Below are 21,652 nucleotides of genomic sequence, written 5' to 3'. Positions count from 1 at the left end.
TTTCCTCACTCTTATTCCTCACTCTGACTTTCCCACTTCTGTGATGGGGTTCCTGCTCATGCTGGAAGCCCAGAGTCATCCAGCCCTCTTCTCTCTGCCTCAGTTCCCTCTTGGGAGAGCCCTACAGGGTCATCATGGGTCCCTCCTATCCTCACCCTGTTAAGTCATCCAATCACCGCTTGTCTTGGAGACTGTGAGAGGACACCAACCTGCCTCCTAGCTTCTAATCTCTCAGCCTTCAAAATAGTCCCACACTGAGTTGCCTATTTAAAACCTTCCAAAGTCTGGCTGCGCTTGTACACGCCAATCACAAATTGTAAATAACACTGTGCTGGCTACCTAGTCAAGTCAGTCATCACAGACTTTCTTGTTCTTTATGGTCCCCCAAACAGCATCATTTTTCTTCCCCCAAATACCGGCTCATGGGGTTTTTCCAATCCTGTGCTTTCCTTCACATTATTTATTCAACCTAAATTCCTCATGCCCCCTCTGCTTGCCAAATAAATTCTTACCTTCCAAAGTCTACTCAAAGTCTATATCTTTATGATGCCTCTTTTCCCAGCCCAGAAATACTTCTATTAACACTATGCTTAAACCTCCATTTCAGTCCACTATCCCTGACTAGTGTTTTATGTCATAGATTCTTGTCTTGAAAATATTCTCAATTCTGTGGGGTTGATTCTATGTCATATTTATCATTACACAACCCAGAAATTCTTTCATGAAACAAATATTTTCTAAGCACTTATGACATGCCAGGTACTGTTCGAAGCTCTAGGGATACATCGGTGAGCAAAACAGACAAAGATCTCTGCTCTCCTGGAGCTGACTTTAGTCCAGCTGAATGGCAGTGTAGTGTCTTTGTCTTTAAAGGTATTCAGCAAGAGTTTGTATTAATGGAGGAAAGAAATAAAGGAAGAATAAAAGAAGAGAAGGAAGGGTGGAAGTTGGGGGGAAGAAAGGAAGACCTGCCCTAGAACAGTCCCCCTTCCATGAGATCCTCAGCTCAGATTGGGTGTAGCCCCTTGTGAGATGCTGAGCTGGATTCCCTGACTTCATCTGGGTCCACACCCACGTCCTTAGATGTTGCTGGCTCTCTAAGAACCAAGCCAGGGTATAGGGGCAATGAGACATGTTCTCTTCTGTGTTGAAAGGGCTCTGGCTAATATAACCAGACACACTTCCCTTGAGGAGAAAACCTCAGCTTTGGTGTGTATAAAAGAATGTGACTTACTTTATTTCCTTGGCTTCCCACACGGCCTTGACTCCCTGCCTCTCCTGCTGGTCCTGGAAGCCCCTGAAACAAAACAAGGATTGCAAATATAGCTGAACATAAAGCAGGTTTCCTTGAAACATTTTGTGTCTCTTCTAAGAGGAAAATGAACCACAGATGAGAAAAGAGTTATGGCTTTATGGACGCCTGCTCTGGAAAAAAGTATCACAGCTGTCAAATGAAGACTAGTAAATAAAAGAAAATTAATAAAGTAATTCAGGCCAGATGTTGACTAAATGATTGTGTTTCCCTGTGAGTCTTCTCTTCCAAAGAGATTTTAGTTTCTCACTGTTTTGCTGTTATAGCAGATGTTGCTAAAATGTCTAAAATTTGAAGAAGGCATTTCAGATGACGTTTGCCTTGAACTATATTATTCCCGGTTCCTCATTTTGAAAAAGCATGTTGTTGTTGTTGTTAAGGTTAGCTTATTTTTATTTGCAAATAATATGATTAATACAATAGAAAACTCAAGAAACTTTACTAAAAATAATTAGCACTCATAAGATATGTTCAGGTGGTACAAGATAAATATTCTGACATCATTTTCTCTTTCCTAGAAAAGTTAGAAAAGTAAATGTAAATAAATTTCCATTTATCAATATAAGAAAAAAACTGTAAAATACTCAGAATAAATTTAACAAGAAAGATAAAAGACTTATATAAAGAAAGCTTTAAGATTTTACTGAAGAACATAATAACAAAATTTAAACAAATGGATAAATATACCGTGCATCAATATGGAAAGTCTATTTGATATAATAGAAGTCTCTCTAATATTCTAGAAAGCATGCTTTCTTGGAACAGCTTTAGAGCTGAACATTAAAAAATTCCAATTCAGAGGCAGCCCAACTGCATTTCTATGCTATTGACACTTGGGATCGGATTTTTCCTTTGGGATATCCAAACATATGGCAACAGAAATCTCTTTTGGTTAAACTGTTTACAGGTACTTGTAAATAGTCCAAACACCAGTGAATTGAAATCATTTTCACATTTTTTTGCCATGGTTACTATAATTTAAAAATAAATAAGCCAAATCTGTGTAATAAGCATGATAGTTAGTAAATTAATTTTATGAGAAAAAAATTAACGTTAACCTTTTCGTCTTTTAAAGAATTAAAGATGTAATAAGTTGGACATAAAAAATTTCCTAATAGGAAAGATTGTTGAACAATGAATTAGTTACTAGGAAAGATAATAATGATCTTCCCACAACCTTCCACTTTCCCCTCTTCTTCATCTTAAAAAAGAAGTCTCAATTTCTTCATCCTCCAAAGCTCTTAACCCTTTCCCTTCCAACTTTTACTTCCATCACTGCATGGAGTTCCCATGACCTGCGTGTTCAATCCAGTTGACTTTTTTCTGTTCTTACCTTATTTGAATTTGATCATGTATTCTTCAAAACTTTTCCATTAACTTCTGTAACAACAAGTTACCATGGTCTTCCTGGCCCCTTTCTGGTCTTTTCTCTGTAAACTTTGAAGATTCTCTGTCTTCTATTTGCCTCTTAAATCTCCATGTACCCCAGGGCTCCTCTAACCTTATTTTCTCACTTCATCCCCTCTTTCTGAGTGACACCCCATATATTTTCACATACCACTTCCACAAAATGATTCCTAAATATATGACTCTATTCCAAACCACTCAACTGAAGAGCAGAATCATCTATCAAAATGCCTATTGGGTATTTCATCGGAACTGATTACCAAAGAAAATCATATTTGCCACCAGTCATGCTCAGTCCTATTCTTTTCATAAGGAATGGTGCCACCCTTTACTTCCCTTGAAACCCAATCCAGAAACCTAAGAATCATCCTAGACCCCTCCCTCTAGCTCATCTCTCAAAATCAATCAGCTACAAGTCCTACAGGTTCTATCCCCTTTCTGTATCCATCGCTCTTCCATTCCCATGGCCATCACCTACGTTCAGGCCCTTCTTGCATTCTTGCCTAAATTCCAGGCTTCCCTGAATGTAGCCTGGCCTCACTCTAATCCATTCTCCTTTCTTTTTCCCTTTTGATTTAAAATGTCAGGCTGATGATGTTATCGCTTTGTCTGAAATTCTGAATTCTGAGTAGATTTCAGAATAAAATTGAAGGTCTTTATTGATATGTAAAATCCCTCAAAATGTGGGTATTGCATGCCTCTGCAGTCATCAATCACTCTATGGTCATGCTCATCAAACCATCTGAAGTCCCCAAATTCTTCCCATTGTCTTATGTCTCCACACTTATGCAAGATGTTCCCTTAGCTGTTCCATTTTCCCATCTAGGGAGAGGTACAATCTCCCTTTCTTGAAAATCTTACTTTTAGCATCACTGTTTCAAGAAGAAGACCTGAACTCCCTGGCTGAATTGGGCCACATAATTGTCCCACAGATTCCTCTACTCTGTAGGTAGTTGTTCATTTATTTCTCTCATCCACTAGATGCCAGCCTGTACACTCCTTGAAAGAAGGGGCACATCTTATTGACTTCATATCTCTGGAACTTAGTATTGTATGTAGAACCAATCAATCCACCCATCCATTTCTCTATCTATCTATCCACCTATCCAGGAATGGTCCCCAAGAGGGATGAAATAGTGTGTTTAACTTGTTGGTTTTCCATATGAAATTTTCATGTACTTCACATGTACATGAAATGTACTTCTGAAGTAGAGAGATTTTAATTGTCTTTGACAATAAGGGGTATATTGGAAATCTTGCTTAAGAGCTCACTTTTTGTGCTTCCTTCAGACATAATGAGCTCTATGAGATGAAGGAGATTTCTCAGAGATTACTTCATGTATAGTCCCCACAAGCACACACAAGCACAATGAGAGATTATCCTGTTTGAAATTCCTTCAAAATAAAAGATTTCTTGGATAGAAGGATGGAAATGGACAGTCTTGTAATTAGAACATCAGAAAACCTGATCCTGTTTCCTGTGCAGAATCACACAAAGTACCAAATCAGGGTTTGTGACTGCTTGAATGGGGCTTAAACTTCAGTGAATTGTTACCCAGATATATTACCTACTCAAATACAGCTGGTTGTAAAAGGGACTATGTTTGTAAAGGAAAGAAGGAAAATTCCCTGCTACCCCTAAGATATCAAGAGTCGAAAATTTGCCTGGATCTGAGATCAAGAGCAGCTGTGGAGTATAAAGAGGAGCTCAGGGCATCTAAAGGGAAAGAGAGTTAGGCAAATCTCCATTGGCTTTGTTGTAATGGCAGCCTTTTATTGAGCATTTATTTTGTGGAAGGCACTGTACTAAGAGGTATATATTTATATATAGGCTTCTTCAATCCTTACAACAACACAATGAGATACATATTCTTTTTTTTTTTAACATCTTTATTGGAGTATAACTGCTTCACAATGGTGTGTTAGTTTCTGCTGTATAACAAAGTGAATCAGCTATACATATACAGTTATACCTATTTCTCCTCCCTCTTGCATCTCCCTCCCACCCTCCCTATCCCACCCCTCTAGGTGGACACAAAGCACTGAGCCATGAGGCTGCTTCCCACTAGCTATCTATTTTACATTTGGTAGTTCAGATACATATTCTTAACACCATTTTACCAGTCAAAAACAGATTCTCAAAGCATTTAACCACAAATCACTCAGTTGATAAGAGGATGAGATGGGAATGCAACCTGATTCTGACTCTAAAGACTGAACTCCCAGCCACTCTGTCTGCTGTTCTGAGGCCCATGTCTGGGACAGGATTCCAAAACTCTTACCATCTGTGCACCAGCTGAGACTGGAGTTTTAAAAATGTGAATCTCCAAGCTTGATGCAGGAAGCTGGGGCCAGATCTAACCTCCAACATGGGGACTTGGGCTGGGGATCATGTTCACTTTGTGACTCTGACACAGAGTCCTTGGCAATCACAACTGCTTAAGTGAGGATAGAAAGGAGGTGTTTAGAGGAGGTGTAAATGTTTTTAAAATGTCCTCAGGTAGCGTCTTATCACAAGGGATTGTACTAGGAGTTTGGGATAAATGGCTGGGGCACTGCCAAGAACACTTTGACTTTGGATAGGATATGGCAGGGCAGGGGCAAGAGGTGTGGGTTCTTCCCATACTTAAAAGGAATCTGTCTCATTAGTTTTATGGGGGTAAAATCTTTTCTACACTCACAACCAGCAAATATCATGCTGGGATGGAACAACTCAAGGAGATTAAATGCTCAGCTTCTGTAAGAGTCAGATATGAGCTAAGTCTGAGAAATAAAAATCAAGAGACCAGCAAGGGGTGGGCTAATGCAAGAGCAAACCACAAGACACCTGAGAAAATGCTGACCTGGATGGTGCTAGTGTAGGAGATGGCCCCCAACCTCAACTTCTGAACCTTTTTCATGCACCCTACACTCCATCCACATTGAACCATTTATGGTTTCCCAAACTCACCTTGATCTCTTTTTAGACAACCTGGTTCCTTTCCTGTGCCTGCCTCTCCCTTGGTCACCTGGAAAACACCTCCTTATCCTGCAAAAGCTAAGCCACTCTCTTCCTCCTTTAACTCCATCCATTCTCCCACCACTCTACCTTGGGTATAATTCTATTTTAACATTCAATACGTCACATCTCAATTATTTGTTTGCATGAGTTTCCTTTATGATACTGGGAGCACTTGAGGCTAGGGTCTATGTTTCATTCACCCTTTTATTTTACTACAGGGCCTGACACACAGGAAGTGCTCAGTACATGTTTGTCAAGTGAGTAAAAGAAATGGTTGATGGATCATCCAATCTGGATTATGCAGAATGATGAAATTCAATGACTGCAATATAGATTATATATTGTTATAGTGTTACTATTATTATGGCCTTCCTTGGATTGGCATTAGCATGCTTTGGGCATAAAATGAGCCTGTTAACTTAGGTAATGTTGATGCAAAAACATTTATACAATGTGTATTATATTGCAGGCACTGTTCTAAGCTCTTATATATATTAAACCATTTAATTTTTGCAACAATTCAATGTGGTAGCTATTATTACTATTGTCAGTTTACAGCAGGGAAAACTGAGGCACAGAGAGGTTAAATAATTTGCCCAAGGCCACATGGCTAGGAAGATACAAACCTGGCAATCTAACCCAGGCAGGCTGGCTCCAGACTCTGTGCCCTTGACTACTATGCTATGCTTTAGAAAAATAACAACAGAAATTATACTTTGTATCCAAAATTTGCACTGAATAATTTCAACCTTCCTTGATATTTCATATGATGCTTGATATTTCATATGATATTTCTAAGTATTTAAAGAATAATTCCAGCTGTAACTGGAATTAGTATTTTACATCTGATTTTCCATTTCTTTTCTAGGCATTGGTTATATTAGTGTAGGACTTGAAGGTAAACCAAACAAGAAGGGAACAAAGGAAGGTACAAAAGAATATGCCATTCCTTTCAAAGTTCTTTCTTCTTTCTCATTGTACCATGGACTGTACTTCTTTTATCTCATAGCTATATACTTGGCTGGATTAGCACGTTTGATCTAAGCAGAATTCCCCAACAGTGCATAAATTAATAAGTCTTCAGAACACTGTCAACAGAAATCACATCCCTTTTTCTACTTGTACATCCTAAGAAACACTTTAAAGCCTGTAGTTAGAAAACACCCATGTAATTCCATTCGAGAGGCTGGTCCTTGTGCTGTAAAACATTATGAAGCCTATGTCAGTGAATTTATAGAGCTAATAAAGAATAATACTCCCTTGTCTATCTGACTGTGTTTGTCTCCCATGGTTTTCCTTTGAAAACAACAATTTTGAGATCTAATTCATCACCTCCTGAGCACAGAAAATTCTATACATCTTTGAAATGGCACTTTCACTGTTTTGACAAGGGTATTTCCAGAAAAGCAATAAAAGAAAGAAACACACTTTCCAGCCAGTTAAACGGAAGAGCTAGGCTACAGGGAAGTGGTGCCTTTTGAGTAACTCTGGTGATGCCAAGAGGCTGGATGATTTATGACTATGACCATTCCTGCCAAGGTGAGATTAAAGGGGACCCTCTCATAGAAGTATGCTACAGGGCAAATGGAATACCTTATTTGAGTAATAGCCACTTGGATACAATTTTGGATTCTAGAGCAAGGGAATTACCAAGCTCTTTGGATTTCAAACCTTTTACATCTCAATATTTCATATAAACAGATGAGATAATCACCACATATATGTTTCCCTTGGCACTTACTGTTTTTTTTTTTTTTTAAATCCCGATTTGTGGTGCCAGCAATGATTCAAGGATGTGAATCCAAAATAGCTACATTTCATCAGTTTAGTCCTACATGAAATTTTAAAGTTTTCATGCTTTTTGAAGGGGCACATTCATCAAAATTAGGAACAAATATCATTATGAGCAGGAATTAATATGCTTTAAAATATTGTGTCATGAGATACAAGTTCATGCAAATAGCTTCTAAAAAATTTTGATGATGAACATATCCACTTAAACATTGGACCACTGCCCAGTTTAACTAATGGACACAAAGTAATGGATTCCCTTTATCTTCATGTTAGCCCAGAGCACAAGTCCCAACTGAGACTCATTCATTCATTTACTGATTAATTCATTATACAAATGTGTGTGGAAGCACTCTTATTCTGGGCTCTGGGACAAAGTCCTAGCCCTCACAGAGCTTACAGTCTAGAAGGGAAGACACACAGCTAAGCAAATAAATATATTCTATGATAGCAGGTAGTCAAGGACCAGATCATGTATAGGGACTTGCTACTAAGAGTGTGGTCTGGGGACCAGCAGCATCAGCATCACCTAGGAGCTTGATGGAAGTGTAGCACCTCAAGCCCCATCCCACAACTACTCAATCAGAATCTGCATTAAAAAAAAAATTATTATATTTATTTATTTATGGCCATGTTGCGTCTTCGTTGTGGTGTGTGGGCTTTTCATTGTGGTGGCTTCCCTTGTTGCGGAGCACGGCCCCTAGGTGCTTGGGCTTCAGTAGTTGTGGCACGTGGGCTCAGTAGTTGTGGCCCATGGGCTCTAGAGCGCAGGCTCAGTAGTTGTGGCACACGGGCTTAGTTGCTCCGCAGCATGTGGGATCTTCCCAGACCAGGGCTCGAACCCATGTCCCCTGCATTGGCAGGCAGATTCTTAACCACTGTGCCACCAGGGAAGTCCACAGAATCTGCATTTTAACAAGTTCTCTATGTGATTATTATGCACTTTGAAGGTAGAGAAGTGCTGATATTGGACAGTTCATTCCCAATGCTGGGTGTGTATATTAGAACCACCTGGAGAAAATTAAGATTTAAGTGGTCTGGGGAGGGTTCCAGGTGGTAGCGTGTTTTACAGTCATCCTGGGAGATTCTCATGTGTGGTTAGTTGAGAACCACTGAAGTAGGTTGTATTCTGGGGGCAAAGGGAAGCCCCTGAGGACGGGGATAAGGAAGTCATGTGACCTGATTTATATAGAGGAGGAATTCTTAACCTTATAGTAATGGCTGAGCTGCCATCTTCTACCTCTGTGTCTGATTCTGACATAACGACAACCACTCTGCAAGGTAGGGAACAGAATGTGATGTGGCCACCACATCGACCCCCAAAGTCAAACTTCATACACTTTGCTGGTTCACAGGCAGTAGATAACTCCATCTGCAGAGAGGAAACCATAAGGACATCCACATTCAAGCCAAGATCAAAGCCAGATGCAGTCACTGTCTCTCATTACATACCTGGGGACCTTTACTTCCTAGACCTCCTTTTTCTCCTTTCATACCAGCCTCTCCTCTTGGGCCCTACAACAGAGAATTAAAGCATTATTCTCTCCCTAAAAGAGAATACTAGATTATTAACTTGAATATTAAAAATGGAAATGCTAAGTCAGTAACGTAGACAGAAATTGGAAAGAGAACTTCACTCATGGTTTTGGTTCTGTCTTGATCGGTCGAGCTCTCCCTCTCTGAAAGGATACAGGGTCCAATCTAGCCCTTAAATGGTTGGGCATTTGTAGTCAAGGTGAAGAAATACTGAACAGCTGAATTTTCCAGTACTGCTTTCTAATTATCCTAAGCATGTTTGTACTCAAAATAAATGTCTTTCTTACGTTAAAAAAATAATCCTTACTTATATAAATCTGAAACTGGGATAATTAAGTGGATTTTCTATTTAATGACCACACTGAATACTGGTCATAAATAAGACATGGCACATGGTAAGATGAAATTTAGATAATTCTACTTCTGTAATATTATGTTGCCTATTAACTTTGGCTTCATATGTTATGCAGAGGAACCTTCATGCTGTGTTTGGTTTTTGCATCTCCTTTAAAATTATGTCATAAAAAAGTAAGAGTCTATAAAATGGAAGAAGAGATGTAGTATTACTTGCTTAGTATGAAGTAAAGCCAGCCAATCTATTGAAATGTTTTCCTATGATCCCAGTGGCAAATATTCCTCACTTGAAGGTAAGAAAAGTGAACATTCCTCGGCTGCCAAGTAAGACAAAGAAAAGCCATTGAGTCAGAAAGAGACAGAGGTCCCAGGGGCAGACTGTTTACTGCTCTGAAATCTTGGTAAAATGTGGATTAAATTTCTCCTCTGATGTCTAAGGATATTTTGCCCAACTTCAGTGCAGCAGGCTGTTAACATATAATAGTTACTTCAATTTGTTTTAGCTACGTTAACTAAAACTTTGAAAATTGCAGGACCATTGCTTGTCCTGCATTTGCCAGAGAGCAAATTTACTTCTCAAGATTTCAAAAGTAAAAGTTTGGAGAGAAAAAAAAATATTCTAACTTTCTTATATCTTACCTTTTTTTCATCTCAGCATTTTTGAGGACTTCCCTTCCCTTCTCATGATTATTTTAGGCTACATTTTGCTCTTTCTGGCACATGCTTCCTTTCCCCTCATGTAATCAGGGTAAGAGTCAACCATGGCTTGTTCCTTGCAAAGGAAGAAGTGCTCGAGGCAGCTCCTTGGAGAAATGAGCTAGAAAGATGACTATAGATAACCCCGCTGAAGACCTCAGCTCTATTTGGAACAATTCTTTCCTAGGCTAGAGTCACTTTTTCTACATCACAGGCATCCAGATATATAACACTGAGCTCTTACTGTGCTAAATTGACCAAAATTTCCAGTTTTGAGGCTCAGTATTTTCCTTGGCTCGTCTCCCTAGGATACACTAGCCAGCCTGGACCCTGTCCTGGACTAGCCAGCACAGGGACCACTACCCAGCGTGTTCATTCCCTTTCCACCTCTTGACTGGGACAAAACTCAGATAAAGGAGACCAAATGCTGTACAAGTCAAGACTGTGTTGCTTCCTTACTTTATTACCCTGAAAACACTTGAAACATCTGTACTTCTGCAAGGGGGTTGGAGGTATTCTATCAAGGCTTCAGATTCTTCTTTCTATTATCAAAGCCTGACTAGTCTTTTTTTTTTTTTTTTTTAACATCTTTATTGGAGTATAATTGTTTTACAATGGTGTGTTAGTTTCTGCTATATAACAAAGTGAATGAGCTATACGTATACATATATCCCCATATCTCCTCCCTCTTGTGTCTCCCTCCCACTCTCCCTATCCCACTCCTCTAGGTGGTCACAAGGCACCAAACTGATCTCCCTGTGCTATGCAGCTGCTTCCCACTAGCTATCTATTTTACATTTGGTAGTGTATACATGTCAATGTTTCTCACTCACTTCATCCCAGCTTACCCTTCCCCCTACCCGTGTCCTCAAGTCCATTCTCTACATCTGTGTCTTTATTCCTGTCCTGCCTCTAGGTTCTTCAGAACCATTTCTTCAAAGCCTGATTAGTCTTGATACGTACCTGAGGACCCTTAAGTCCCAGTGACCCCGCAAGTCCATCTGGGCCTGGGATGCCTGTTTTCCCCTGTGGGGAGAGAGAAATCAAACTGTTAACATCGTTTCCTGAGAAATTTTGTCTTCTTTATGTGCAAGATTCTAAATATTTTTCCAATCACAATGGCAGTGCAGAATCTTTGCAAAAAATATGAAAAATAAAGGTAAATACAAGAAGGGAAATAAAAATCTTCTATAATCTCATCAAACTGAGATAACCACAGCTAATATGTTGGTGTATTTGCTTTCATTCTTTATACACATGCATGTGCACACACACACACACACACACATCCCTTCTTTTCCTATAATACTTGTTATATACTGTATCAAACTTGGGTATTGGCCTGATAAAACTTACAATTTACTCCACATTTTCTTAAAAAATCTCCAGGCATCTTACACTGTATTTATATTCAAATAGATTGAAAATCTAGGGACCAAAAGTTGAGCATTCCTTTCATATTGCCCTTGAACTCTGCCACAGATAAGAATTCCAAATAAGATTAAAGAGTTTAATTTAGACTGTTGGATAGCCTAAGTTTACATCTCAGTTGTTACACAGTTAGATGAGATTAAATGTCCCTCACTGATGCTTTTCCTAGAAATCATAAAGAGGAAATTTCTCAACACTTTCTCTTCCCAATCTCATTTCATTCATTTCACGCCATTTTTCTGGATTCGCTCTCCATTTTGTTGCAGTCTAACCTTGAAAAAAGTGTGTGCAAGTGTGTGTGTGTGTGTGTGTGTGTGTGTGTAACATCTGTGGATGGTAAATTGGAAAATGTTTTACATTCATTCATAGTTTAACTAGGTATAAAATTCTAGGTTAACAGTTATTTTTCTTCTGCACCTGCAAAACATTACTTTGTTGTTTTTTGGCATGTATTATTGTTGAACAGAAGCTTGCTGCAATCTAATTGGTTATTCCTCTCATGGGTACAAGTGTCTTTTATCTCTGGTAGTGTTTAAGATGTTTTCTTAACATTCTGGAGTTTTACCGTGATGTGATTGTGAGTGGATTTGTTATTTATCCTCACTGTATTTTCAATCTGAGGATGTGTGGTTCCTCAATTTTGTAAAATTCTTAGTCACTGCTCTTTCAAAAATATTGCAGTTTCATGTATTTACTTATTATTTATTTATTCATGATATATTTATCACCAATATGTACAAAGGGGATATGATATGACAGTTGCTATGGTCAACTTTTGAACAAAACATTCAGATTATCTAATTTGTATTAAGGTTTTATTGTACTCTTGGTTAAAAAGGGGTTTGTGCAAATTATAAGTAAGGTTCAGAGTTAACTGAACAAAAATCTAAAAGAAAGATCACCCACTGAATTACTAGAGTTTGTATCAATACTTGAAATCCAGACAAATTTAAATTTAATGATAATTGGGCCAAGTATTGTCTCTTATCTTTAATTTTTAGAGTTTTTGATTAAAGTGCCCAAATTTTAATTTTCTTTTAAGGTTTGAATTCTTTAAATTGTAGCCTAAAAGTTTTCCAAAATTTGATTCCACAACCATTATTATCAAAAAGTGAAAGAAATTTAGGCTTGGAAGAGACTTTCCAGAGTCTTTATTCAGGCTCTTTGACTGGACACAGAATATTTATCATTTGCAGTTAAGAAAAAAAAAAAATCACTGTACCTGTGGGCCTGTATGTCCCCTCTGGCCATGAACTGCCTACAATAGGAAAAAAAAGGTAGATAGCTTTAACTCTGAAAAAAATGCTTTTTTATGTTTAATTTAAATTAGTAATGGACACCTTAAGGCACTGACATTAAAAGAAAAATTCCCACATATTGCTTTAAATTATCCACTTCACCATGAAAGCAAAATGTTGCCAACTCTGAATTTCTATAGGTAATTAAAACTATAGATAATGTAATCTATAAATACTTGTGAGAATAAACTGTGGTCAATAATTTATCCTCCACTAAACTACTACTAGAACTGGTCACAAGCACCAAAATTGGCTGATTTGAATTGTATTTGTTTTCATTTTTCCAAAGTACTACGAAGTAAACCAGAAATCAGGCGTAGAAGTTGCCAAAAGGCAGGAAGTCAGAGGAAACACTGAGAGAATTAACTTTATGAACTTTATTATAGATTAATATCAGAAGCTAACGATAGCCAAACTAATTTTATCCCCCTCCCCTTCAAGAAGCCAAATATGCTTACCTGTCAAAAATGAAAGAATCATCTTAAGCATTCAAGAGTTACTCAATTCAATATGTTAATAAAATATTCAATCAAAAAAATGGTTAGACCAAATGGATTTTTCCTACTACTCTCATATATAAGGTTAAGGTCTGAGTATATTCTAGATCAATATTTCATAAATCTGGGAATCTGACACTGGTCAGAAAGGCCATCATTAAAAAATCTACAAATAACAAATGCTGGAGAGGGTGTGAAGAAAAGGCTACCATCCTACACTGTTGGTGGGAATGTAAATTGGTGCAGCCACTATGGAGAGGTTTCTCAAAAAACTAAAAATAGAGTTGTCATATGATCCAGCAATCCCACTCCTGGGCATATATCCAGACAAAACTATAATTCAAAAAGATACATGCACCCCTAAGTTCATAGCAGTACTGTTCATAATAGCCAAGACATGGAAGCAACCTAAATGTCTATCAACAGATGAATGAATAAAGAAGCTGTAGCACATATATATGATAGAATATTACTCAGCCATAAAAAAGAATGAAATAATGCCATTTTCAGCAACATGGATGGACCTAGATATTATCATACTAAGTAAAGTAAGTCAGAAAGAGAAAGACAAATACCATATGATATCACATGTGGAATCTAAAATTGGAGACAAATGAACATATCTATGAAACAAGCAGACTCACAGACATAGAGAACAGACTTGTGGTTGCCAAGAGGGAGGGCAGGTGGGGGAAGGATGGATTGGAAGTTTGGGATTAGCAGATGCAAACTATTATATATCGAATTGATAGACAACAAGGTCCTACTGTATAGCATGGGGAACTATATTCAATATCCTGTTATAAACCATAAGGGAAAAGACCATATATATATATGTATATATATATATATATATATCTGAATCACTTTTCTGCACAGCAGAAATTAACATAACATTGTAAATCAACTATACTTCAATAAAATAAATTAAAAAACAAAGAAATATGGGTTTCAAAAACAGCAATCATATCCACTTGGTCAAATCAGGAAAATCTTCCTAGAGAAAGAGATTTTTGAGATGGGTTTCACAGGATGTGTAGGAGTTTTACAGGTAGAGGATGAAAGAAGTCTTTCTAACAGAGACTACAGCCTAAGTAATGAAGTAGAGGCTGGAAACTAGGAAGAGTGTTTGATAGTCTGGGTCAAAGGTGAGAGAAAAGGGGAGTAACAGGGTTACTAGGCTGAAAATAGTAGGCTGAAGGGTTCATACTCCATTTAACAGAAACCATGAGGCATCTTGGAGCAGGAAGTGTATGTGCTTAGACTTGGGCTTTAGGTGGATACATCCAGTTGTGGTAGGAGAAACTGAATGCAACCCTATATTCAGGCAAAGTAAGGGATATGGAACTTGTTTTTACAACCAAAATCTTTCTCTGGTTCACTGTCACAGTGTTTGAAACACTATCAATAAACGTTTGTTCTCTGTGTCTTTCACTTGTATTTAATAAAAGAAAAAACAAAACAAAGAACTGGAAATGTGAGGTGGTAATATTTCTTGACAGTAAGAGATATAAAATTCTCAAAGAGGAAAGAATGATTATTTAAAAAATTTAAAAATTAGGAGGTTAGGGTATGTTTGTGATACATATTTTAGCTTATGATGATGTTTAGACATTGACTCCCTGCAATGAAAGATGAGGATGTAGTATTTTGGAACTTTCCCCATACCTTTTCCCACTTTTCTATTTGCATATGGTTTTTAGATGGTCAAATGTATAACATTTACATTTTGTCCTGTAATCATTATTTCTATGGTTTAGTCTTATTTCTACACAAAGGATCATGGGGGTTATATTGCTTGAGTTTTTGAAGGCTTGATCATATTGATTACTTATATGCTTAAAGGACATCTTGGGTAGGTATAAAGATCTTGGACCACTTTATTTCCATCAGAACTCTGTAGCCATTGTACTGCTCCCTATTGGCCCTGAATGTTGAGAAGGTTGAAGACAGACTGAGTTTTCTATCTTTATTGCTTGGAAATTCTCGATTCTTCTTTTCCATAATAAGTTTGGGAATTTCACTGCAATGTGTCTCAGTGTTGATATTTTTGTATCAGTGTTTTTTTCTGAGTCAGAGTATGCCTTTTCTTTTTGCGTATTTGAGTCTTTGTTTCAAGAAGTTATCTTTTATATTACATTTGGTGTGTTTAATTTAATAACACAAATTGTACATTTATTGGGTCTCCATTGTCAATATTCCATCTCTAGCACTGCTTTTGTGGCTTCCTGATTACCATATGCCTGGATATATTTTCAGTCATCCTTGTTCTAATTTTTTGTTGCTTCTAATATATCATAGTTCTACATGTATTTCCTTTTCCATTGCTCCCCAAGCACTACCAGTTTTCTTTCTTCACTTTCTATTGTCTTGTCAGATCTTTAGACTCTTAGAGCAATCATTTGTCTTAATTTTTTTGGAGAACTATTTGCCAGAGTTATTCTTCTTTTTCCTTGAATACTTCCTTTTCTAATGAGGGTTTATCTGTCCTTTGCTCATGTAGTTTTCCTCCTCTTCTCTTGCAATTTCTATGCATAGGTCCTGATTAATAATCATCCAATTAATTCATAATAAAGCCTATTAATATTTCTGATTATTAATCACTTTTGAATAGGGCCACCCATTTACTGAATAACTGTATGGGGGTGTAGCCAGACTTGTGACAGTAAACTTGATATAGATATGTTGTTTCAAACACTTTGTCGTTGTGAATTATTTCTTTTACTTATGGCTACCTCTTCCTTCAAATTTTGGACTTTAAGAGACATGAACTCATACCAAGCCCCTTAAGTCATAGTTTCTTTGAGTTGTAACTGTCACTGTTTCTTCTGTCTTTGCAGCCTCCCTGGCCTAGGCTACTAAGTTGTAATTTTAAAAATGGAGTAGTCTTCAGTTTCTCATTATTTCTGCCTCCTCTGATAAACCGTATTTGTATCAGTATATTCCCAGATTTTTGCAAAATCTACAGTACCCCTGAATTTTGTTCATCAGCTTTTTCAGGACTAGAGCAGCTACTTTTAGATACATCTGATCCCTGATTCAGGTTTGAGTTGGTATGTGTCAGCTTCCAAAGCCTGCCTTATTAGGATCCAGATTTTAAAACAGTTGGCCAAAACATGAAAAGATGCTCAACATCATTAATCATTAGAGAAAGTCAAGTCAAAGCTACAATGATGTATCACTTCACACAGGTCAGAATGGCCATCATTAAAAAGTCTACAAATAACAAATGCTAAAGAGGGTGTGGAGAAAAGGGAACCCTCCTACACTGTTGGTGGGAATGTAAGTTGGTGCAGCCACTATGGAGAACAGTATGGAGGTTCCTCAGAAAATTAGAAATATAGTTGCCATATATGATCCAGCAATCCCACTCCTGGGCATATATCCAGACAAAAGAAAAGACACATGCACCTCTATGTTCATAGCAGCACCGTTCATAATAGCCAAGACATGGAAGCAACCTAAACACCCATTGACAGATGAATGGATAAAGAAGATGTGGTATATATTTACAATGGACTATTACTCAGTCATAAAAAAGAATGAAGTAATGCCATTTGCAACTACATGGATGGACCTAGAGATTATCATATTAAGTAAAGTAAATCAGAAAGAGAAAAATACCATAGGGTATCACTTATATGTGGAATCTAAAATAGGACATAAATGAACTTATCTATGAAACAGAAACAGACTCAGACATAGAGAATAGACTTGTGATTGCTAAGGGGGAGGGTGGGTGTGGAAGGAATGGATTGGGAGTTTGGGGTTAGCAGATGAAAACTATTATATATAGAATGGGTAAACAACAAGGTGCTAATGTATAGCACAGGGGACTATATTCAATATCCTGTAATAAACCATAATGGAAAAGAATATGAAAAAGAATGTGTATATATGTATAACTGAATCACTTTGCTGTACAGCAGAAATTAACACAACATTGTAAGTCAACTATATTTCAATAAAATAAAGTAAAATAAAACCTCTAAAAAATAAAATAAAATAAAATAGTTGGCCAATACGGTCATCATGCGTGGCTTGAAGCTGTGGTCATTCTTTGTTAATTTATTTTAAATTTCTTTTGTTGTTATTGGTGAGTTGCACAGAAGGGGAGTAGTATTAAAAAACCCCTTGACTGTGCCATCTTTAGCTGGAATTCTACTTTTACTCAATGACACTGTTGAATCTATAACCCAAGAACGGGCCATATTTCTCAGGAGTTGTGTGATTTAAATAATACATGGTGATACTGCCTTAGCCTGTAGAGAGATTATAGCCTCTATGAAACAAGAAAAGTACATCTCTCATGCCAGGACTTTTTGGATGACATTCTTTAAGTTCAAAATATTTTCCTGGGGTATGTAAACTGGCTACACCCTTTCAGAAAGTAAAATAAATAGCAAATGTATTTAAATCTTTAGATGCATTAAAAAGGGCTTTCCCAACAATTAAATTCTACACGTTTTAAACATAATCCCTGTTCTTATTTCCTATTTCTCTGCCTTGCAAAGAAGAGTGTGTTCCAAGACATAAAAATATTTTCCCGATGGAGTATAATAGCTGGTTCTATGAACTTCTGCTTTGAAAATACAATGCATAATAAATGAAATGTATTAAACTACTCTTTATTTGTGCTCAATTTTAAAACATTATATATATATATATATTTATATTTTGGGAGGGGTGGAGGAAGTTGGAAAAGGCTGGATAACTAAATAAAGAATGGAAAGAAAATGTTGCACAATGAGAAGAGACAGGTCTAATTTAGAACCCAATGCAGGCATTTAAGTATATTTTATTAAAGTTATCTCTTCTTAATGGATAAAGAGTTTCTTTTATAATGTCAGTACTTTTCCAAGAAGTCAAGCACAGAATCTTTTTTAAAAAGTACTTAGTGAAAAAAGTAACAACAAATGAAAAAGACCCCAAAAGGTTTCATAAGCAAGTGACTTAATTTTGCTGTCAGATATATTTTTATAGGCATACATTACATATAATCTTTTTAGCAGTATGGAGGTTCCTCAAAAAATTTAAACATAGAACTACCATATCATCCAGAAATTCCATTTCTGGGTATTTATCCAAAGAAACAAAAACACTAACTCAAAAAGATATACCCCCATGTTCATTGCAGCATTATTTACAATAGCCAAGACATGGAAGCAACCTAGGTCTCCACTGATGTATGAATGAATAAAGAAAACGTGATACACACAAACACACACACACACACACACACACACACACACACACACACTGGAATATTATTCAGCCATTAAAAAGATGGAAATCTTGCCATTTGTGACAACATAGTTGGACCTTGAAGGCATTATGCTAAGTGAAATAAGTCAGAGAAAGACAAATATCCTATGAGCTCACTTATATGTGGAATCTTAAAAAACCCAAAAAACCCAAAAAACCAAACTCATAGATACAGAGACTAGATTAGTGGTTGTCAGAGGTGAGGGATGGGGGTGGGGGTGAAATGGGTGGAGGGGATCAAAAGGTATAAACTTCCAGTTATAAAATAAATGTCATGGGATGGAATATACAGCATGGCAACTATAGTTAATAATACTATATTGTATATTTAAAAGTTGCTAAGAGAGTAGATCTTAAAAGGTTTTCATCACAAGAAAAAAAATTCATAACTACGTGTGGTGATGGATGTTGACCAGACTTACTAGCTGAATGGTGGTCATCTTGTAATATATATATATATATATATATATATATATATATATATATATATATATATATATATATATGGAAGCATTATGTTGTACATCTGAAACTAATACAATATTATCTATCAATTATATCTCAGTAAAAAATATATATTTTAAAATTTAGCACAAATAAAAACCAATTTAATATATTGCACTTATTATGCATTCTATTTTCTGAGCAGGAGCTCACAGAACCATATATTGTAGTCCATCCAAAATATTTTTATATCTTGGAACACACTTTGTGAGGCAGAGAAAATGGAAGTAAGAACAGAGGACTCACACCAGGACTGACTGTTCTAAGCAGTCATAACATTGGGCAGAGGAATGGAGTCTTGGACTTCAAGCCTCAGCTGGCCTAGTGAATAGGCCAAACTTTGACCACTCTTCCCCTAGTTGGCTGCTCTTGTGTTCTCTTTGCCCAGTTCTTTCCTCTGATTGGTAACTTCCCCTGCAGCCAGCACCTTCCTGCCTCAGCTTCAGGGCCCTTCCGGAGTCCTTTGCCAGCTCTGTCCCAGGTCAGTTTCCCTAAGGTAGTGAGTCCCAGCGGAACCATCCTGCCCACTCCCACCATCAGCCATTTCATCCCAATACAGGCTCCTCTGCAGTGGGCTGACTTGTCTATGGGGGTTCTTACTGTCTTTTTTCTGGAGCCTGGGGTTCCAGGGGGGCCTGGCCAGCCTCTTCTTCCCTGTCAAAGGAACAGACAGATGTATGACAATAATGACACAACATTGACATGTGCGCTCCAACATTGGCTTGTTGTGCTCCTGGGAGGGTGGATGGGGACACGCCAATTAGAGTTACCCTCCCTATGGGATGTGGCCTTAATCCACTGGTCACAAATCATATCTCTCTGTGGGTATGACTTCATCTGTTCATCACCACTGTCTAACTTGTGTTTGGGCTATAAGTTAGAGTATTTAAATCAAACTATCCCCACTGTGTTGCCACAGAGTGGATAATTGAAGCATCCGTGTGTCAGGGATGGCTACAACTCGTTTGGATTTCTACCTTTGGACTCCTTGCTCTGTCTGGTTAACCTGTGTAGATTAACACCCTAACGTGAGTAAAATCTCACAATACACACAAGTCTTCCCAAGGTAGAAAAGGGGGGAATGATTATGAGTCTATAACAAGACTTACATTTATCACTTAATAAAAATGGCAGGTAACATTTACTGAAGGTTTATGATGTGGCAGGGTCTGTCATCGAATTCCCACCATCCCCTTCAAAAGTAGGCTATTTGTCCTATTTTGAAGATGAGAAAATTGAGGTTTACAGAGAGTACCTTGAGGTCACAGAGCTGGTAAGGAACAGAGCATGAAATATGACCTAGGCCTTTTCCCAAAGCAAAGATGTTTCCACCATATCAGACCTCTCCCACAGGTGGAGTCACCAAAGAACTTCATTACCAAGAAGATCCAGAGACACACATTTTCCAGATAATTATTTTTTAAAATTCTGAAAAATCTCATATTTCATGAGATTAATAGATCTACCAGATCTTGTTCTTGTTCTTTTTTTTTAAAGATTTAATTTTATTTATTTTTGGCTGTGTTGGGTCTTTGTTGCTGCACGCGCGCTTTCTCTAGTTGTGGCGTGGGGGGTTACTCTTCATTGCGGTGCACAGGCTTCTCCTTGTGGTGGCTTCTCTTGCTGTGGAGCATGGGCTCTAGGCACACGGGCTTCAGTACTTGTGGCTCACAGGCTTCAGTACTTGTGGCTCGTGGGGTCTAGAGTGCAGGCTCAGTAGTTGTGGTGCACGGGCTTAGTTGCTTTGTGGCACGTGGGATCTTCCCAGGCCCGGGATCGAACCTGTGTTCCCTGCATTGGCAGGCGGATTCTTATCCACTGTGCCACAAGGGAAGTCCTGATCTTTTTCTTTTTTTATCATGTACTATGTATAACATGACATCTTTTTAGGCTATGTGTCCTCTGGATCCTGGGAAGGCCAACAACTTTTTTGCTAGTGCTTTCTCTCAGCTACCTTACATTTTAAGTTAGAGTTTAGATGTTTGCATTCATAAATTGAGACCTCAGGGGTATGGCTTGGTGAAGAAAGTCACCCCAAATTCAGAAGAGAATGTGTCTTAAATCCCAGGGTAGTAGATAAGGAGGAATAAAAGATCATTCTGCTCCTAAAAATAGTTTTTCTGTATCAAGTATATTCACTCTGATTCCAAATTCTTTATATGCATTTCATATTCTACCACTAAAACTCTGAGCCACGCAGTTGTCACATCATTACATGTTTACTTCCAAAAGCCCACACAGTTACCTGTCTTCCGTGTTCTCCTTTCAAGCCCTTGGGTCCTTCTATGCCATTGTCAAATCCAGGAACTCCCTAAAAAATAGAAAATAAAGAGCAAAATTGATAGGCTTTGAAATTTTTTCCTTAAAAATGTAATTTGTGTGTAATACACCTGGTCACCCCCAAAGAAGGTGACAAGAGAAGGTCAACCCATTTGAAAGCAGAAATAGGCTAAATTATAGATGGTTTACAAATGTTTTCTTTTCCTCCCATGATTTGCATTATCAGAGGAGAGGGAAGACCTAAGATGAGTGTGTGGGGTTGAAGTGAGAGCTCATGTTG

At 37.6% G+C, this 21,652-nt stretch overlaps 1 protein-coding gene across 1 annotated transcript in view; it reads right to left on the bottom strand.

Annotated features, from left to right (window-relative positions):
* The window catches only part of COL6A6 (collagen type VI alpha 6 chain), a 172,983-nt gene that overhangs the window by 52,730 nt on the left and 98,601 nt on the right, over positions 1–21,652 (bottom strand). The window contains exons 19-24 of the mRNA XM_007166983.2: positions 21,338–21,403; positions 19,693–19,746; positions 12,751–12,786; positions 11,061–11,123; positions 8,964–9,026; positions 1,235–1,297 (exon numbers count right to left, since the gene is read on the bottom strand). Of these exons, the coding sequence (XP_007167045.2) occupies positions 1,235–1,297; positions 8,964–9,026; positions 11,061–11,123; positions 12,751–12,786; positions 19,693–19,746; positions 21,338–21,403 (345 nt within the window). The remainder of the gene's footprint in view (positions 1–1,234; positions 1,298–8,963; positions 9,027–11,060; positions 11,124–12,750; positions 12,787–19,692; positions 19,747–21,337; positions 21,404–21,652) is intronic.

The sequence above is a fragment of the Balaenoptera acutorostrata genome, chromosome 4 (assembly GCF_949987535.1).
Source record: "Balaenoptera acutorostrata chromosome 4, mBalAcu1.1, whole genome shotgun sequence".
Classification (NCBI taxonomy): domain Eukaryota; kingdom Metazoa; phylum Chordata; class Mammalia; order Artiodactyla; family Balaenopteridae; genus Balaenoptera; species Balaenoptera acutorostrata.
The sequence above is the reverse complement of the archived record's forward strand: the minus strand, read 5'-3'. Positions and strand labels throughout refer to the sequence as shown.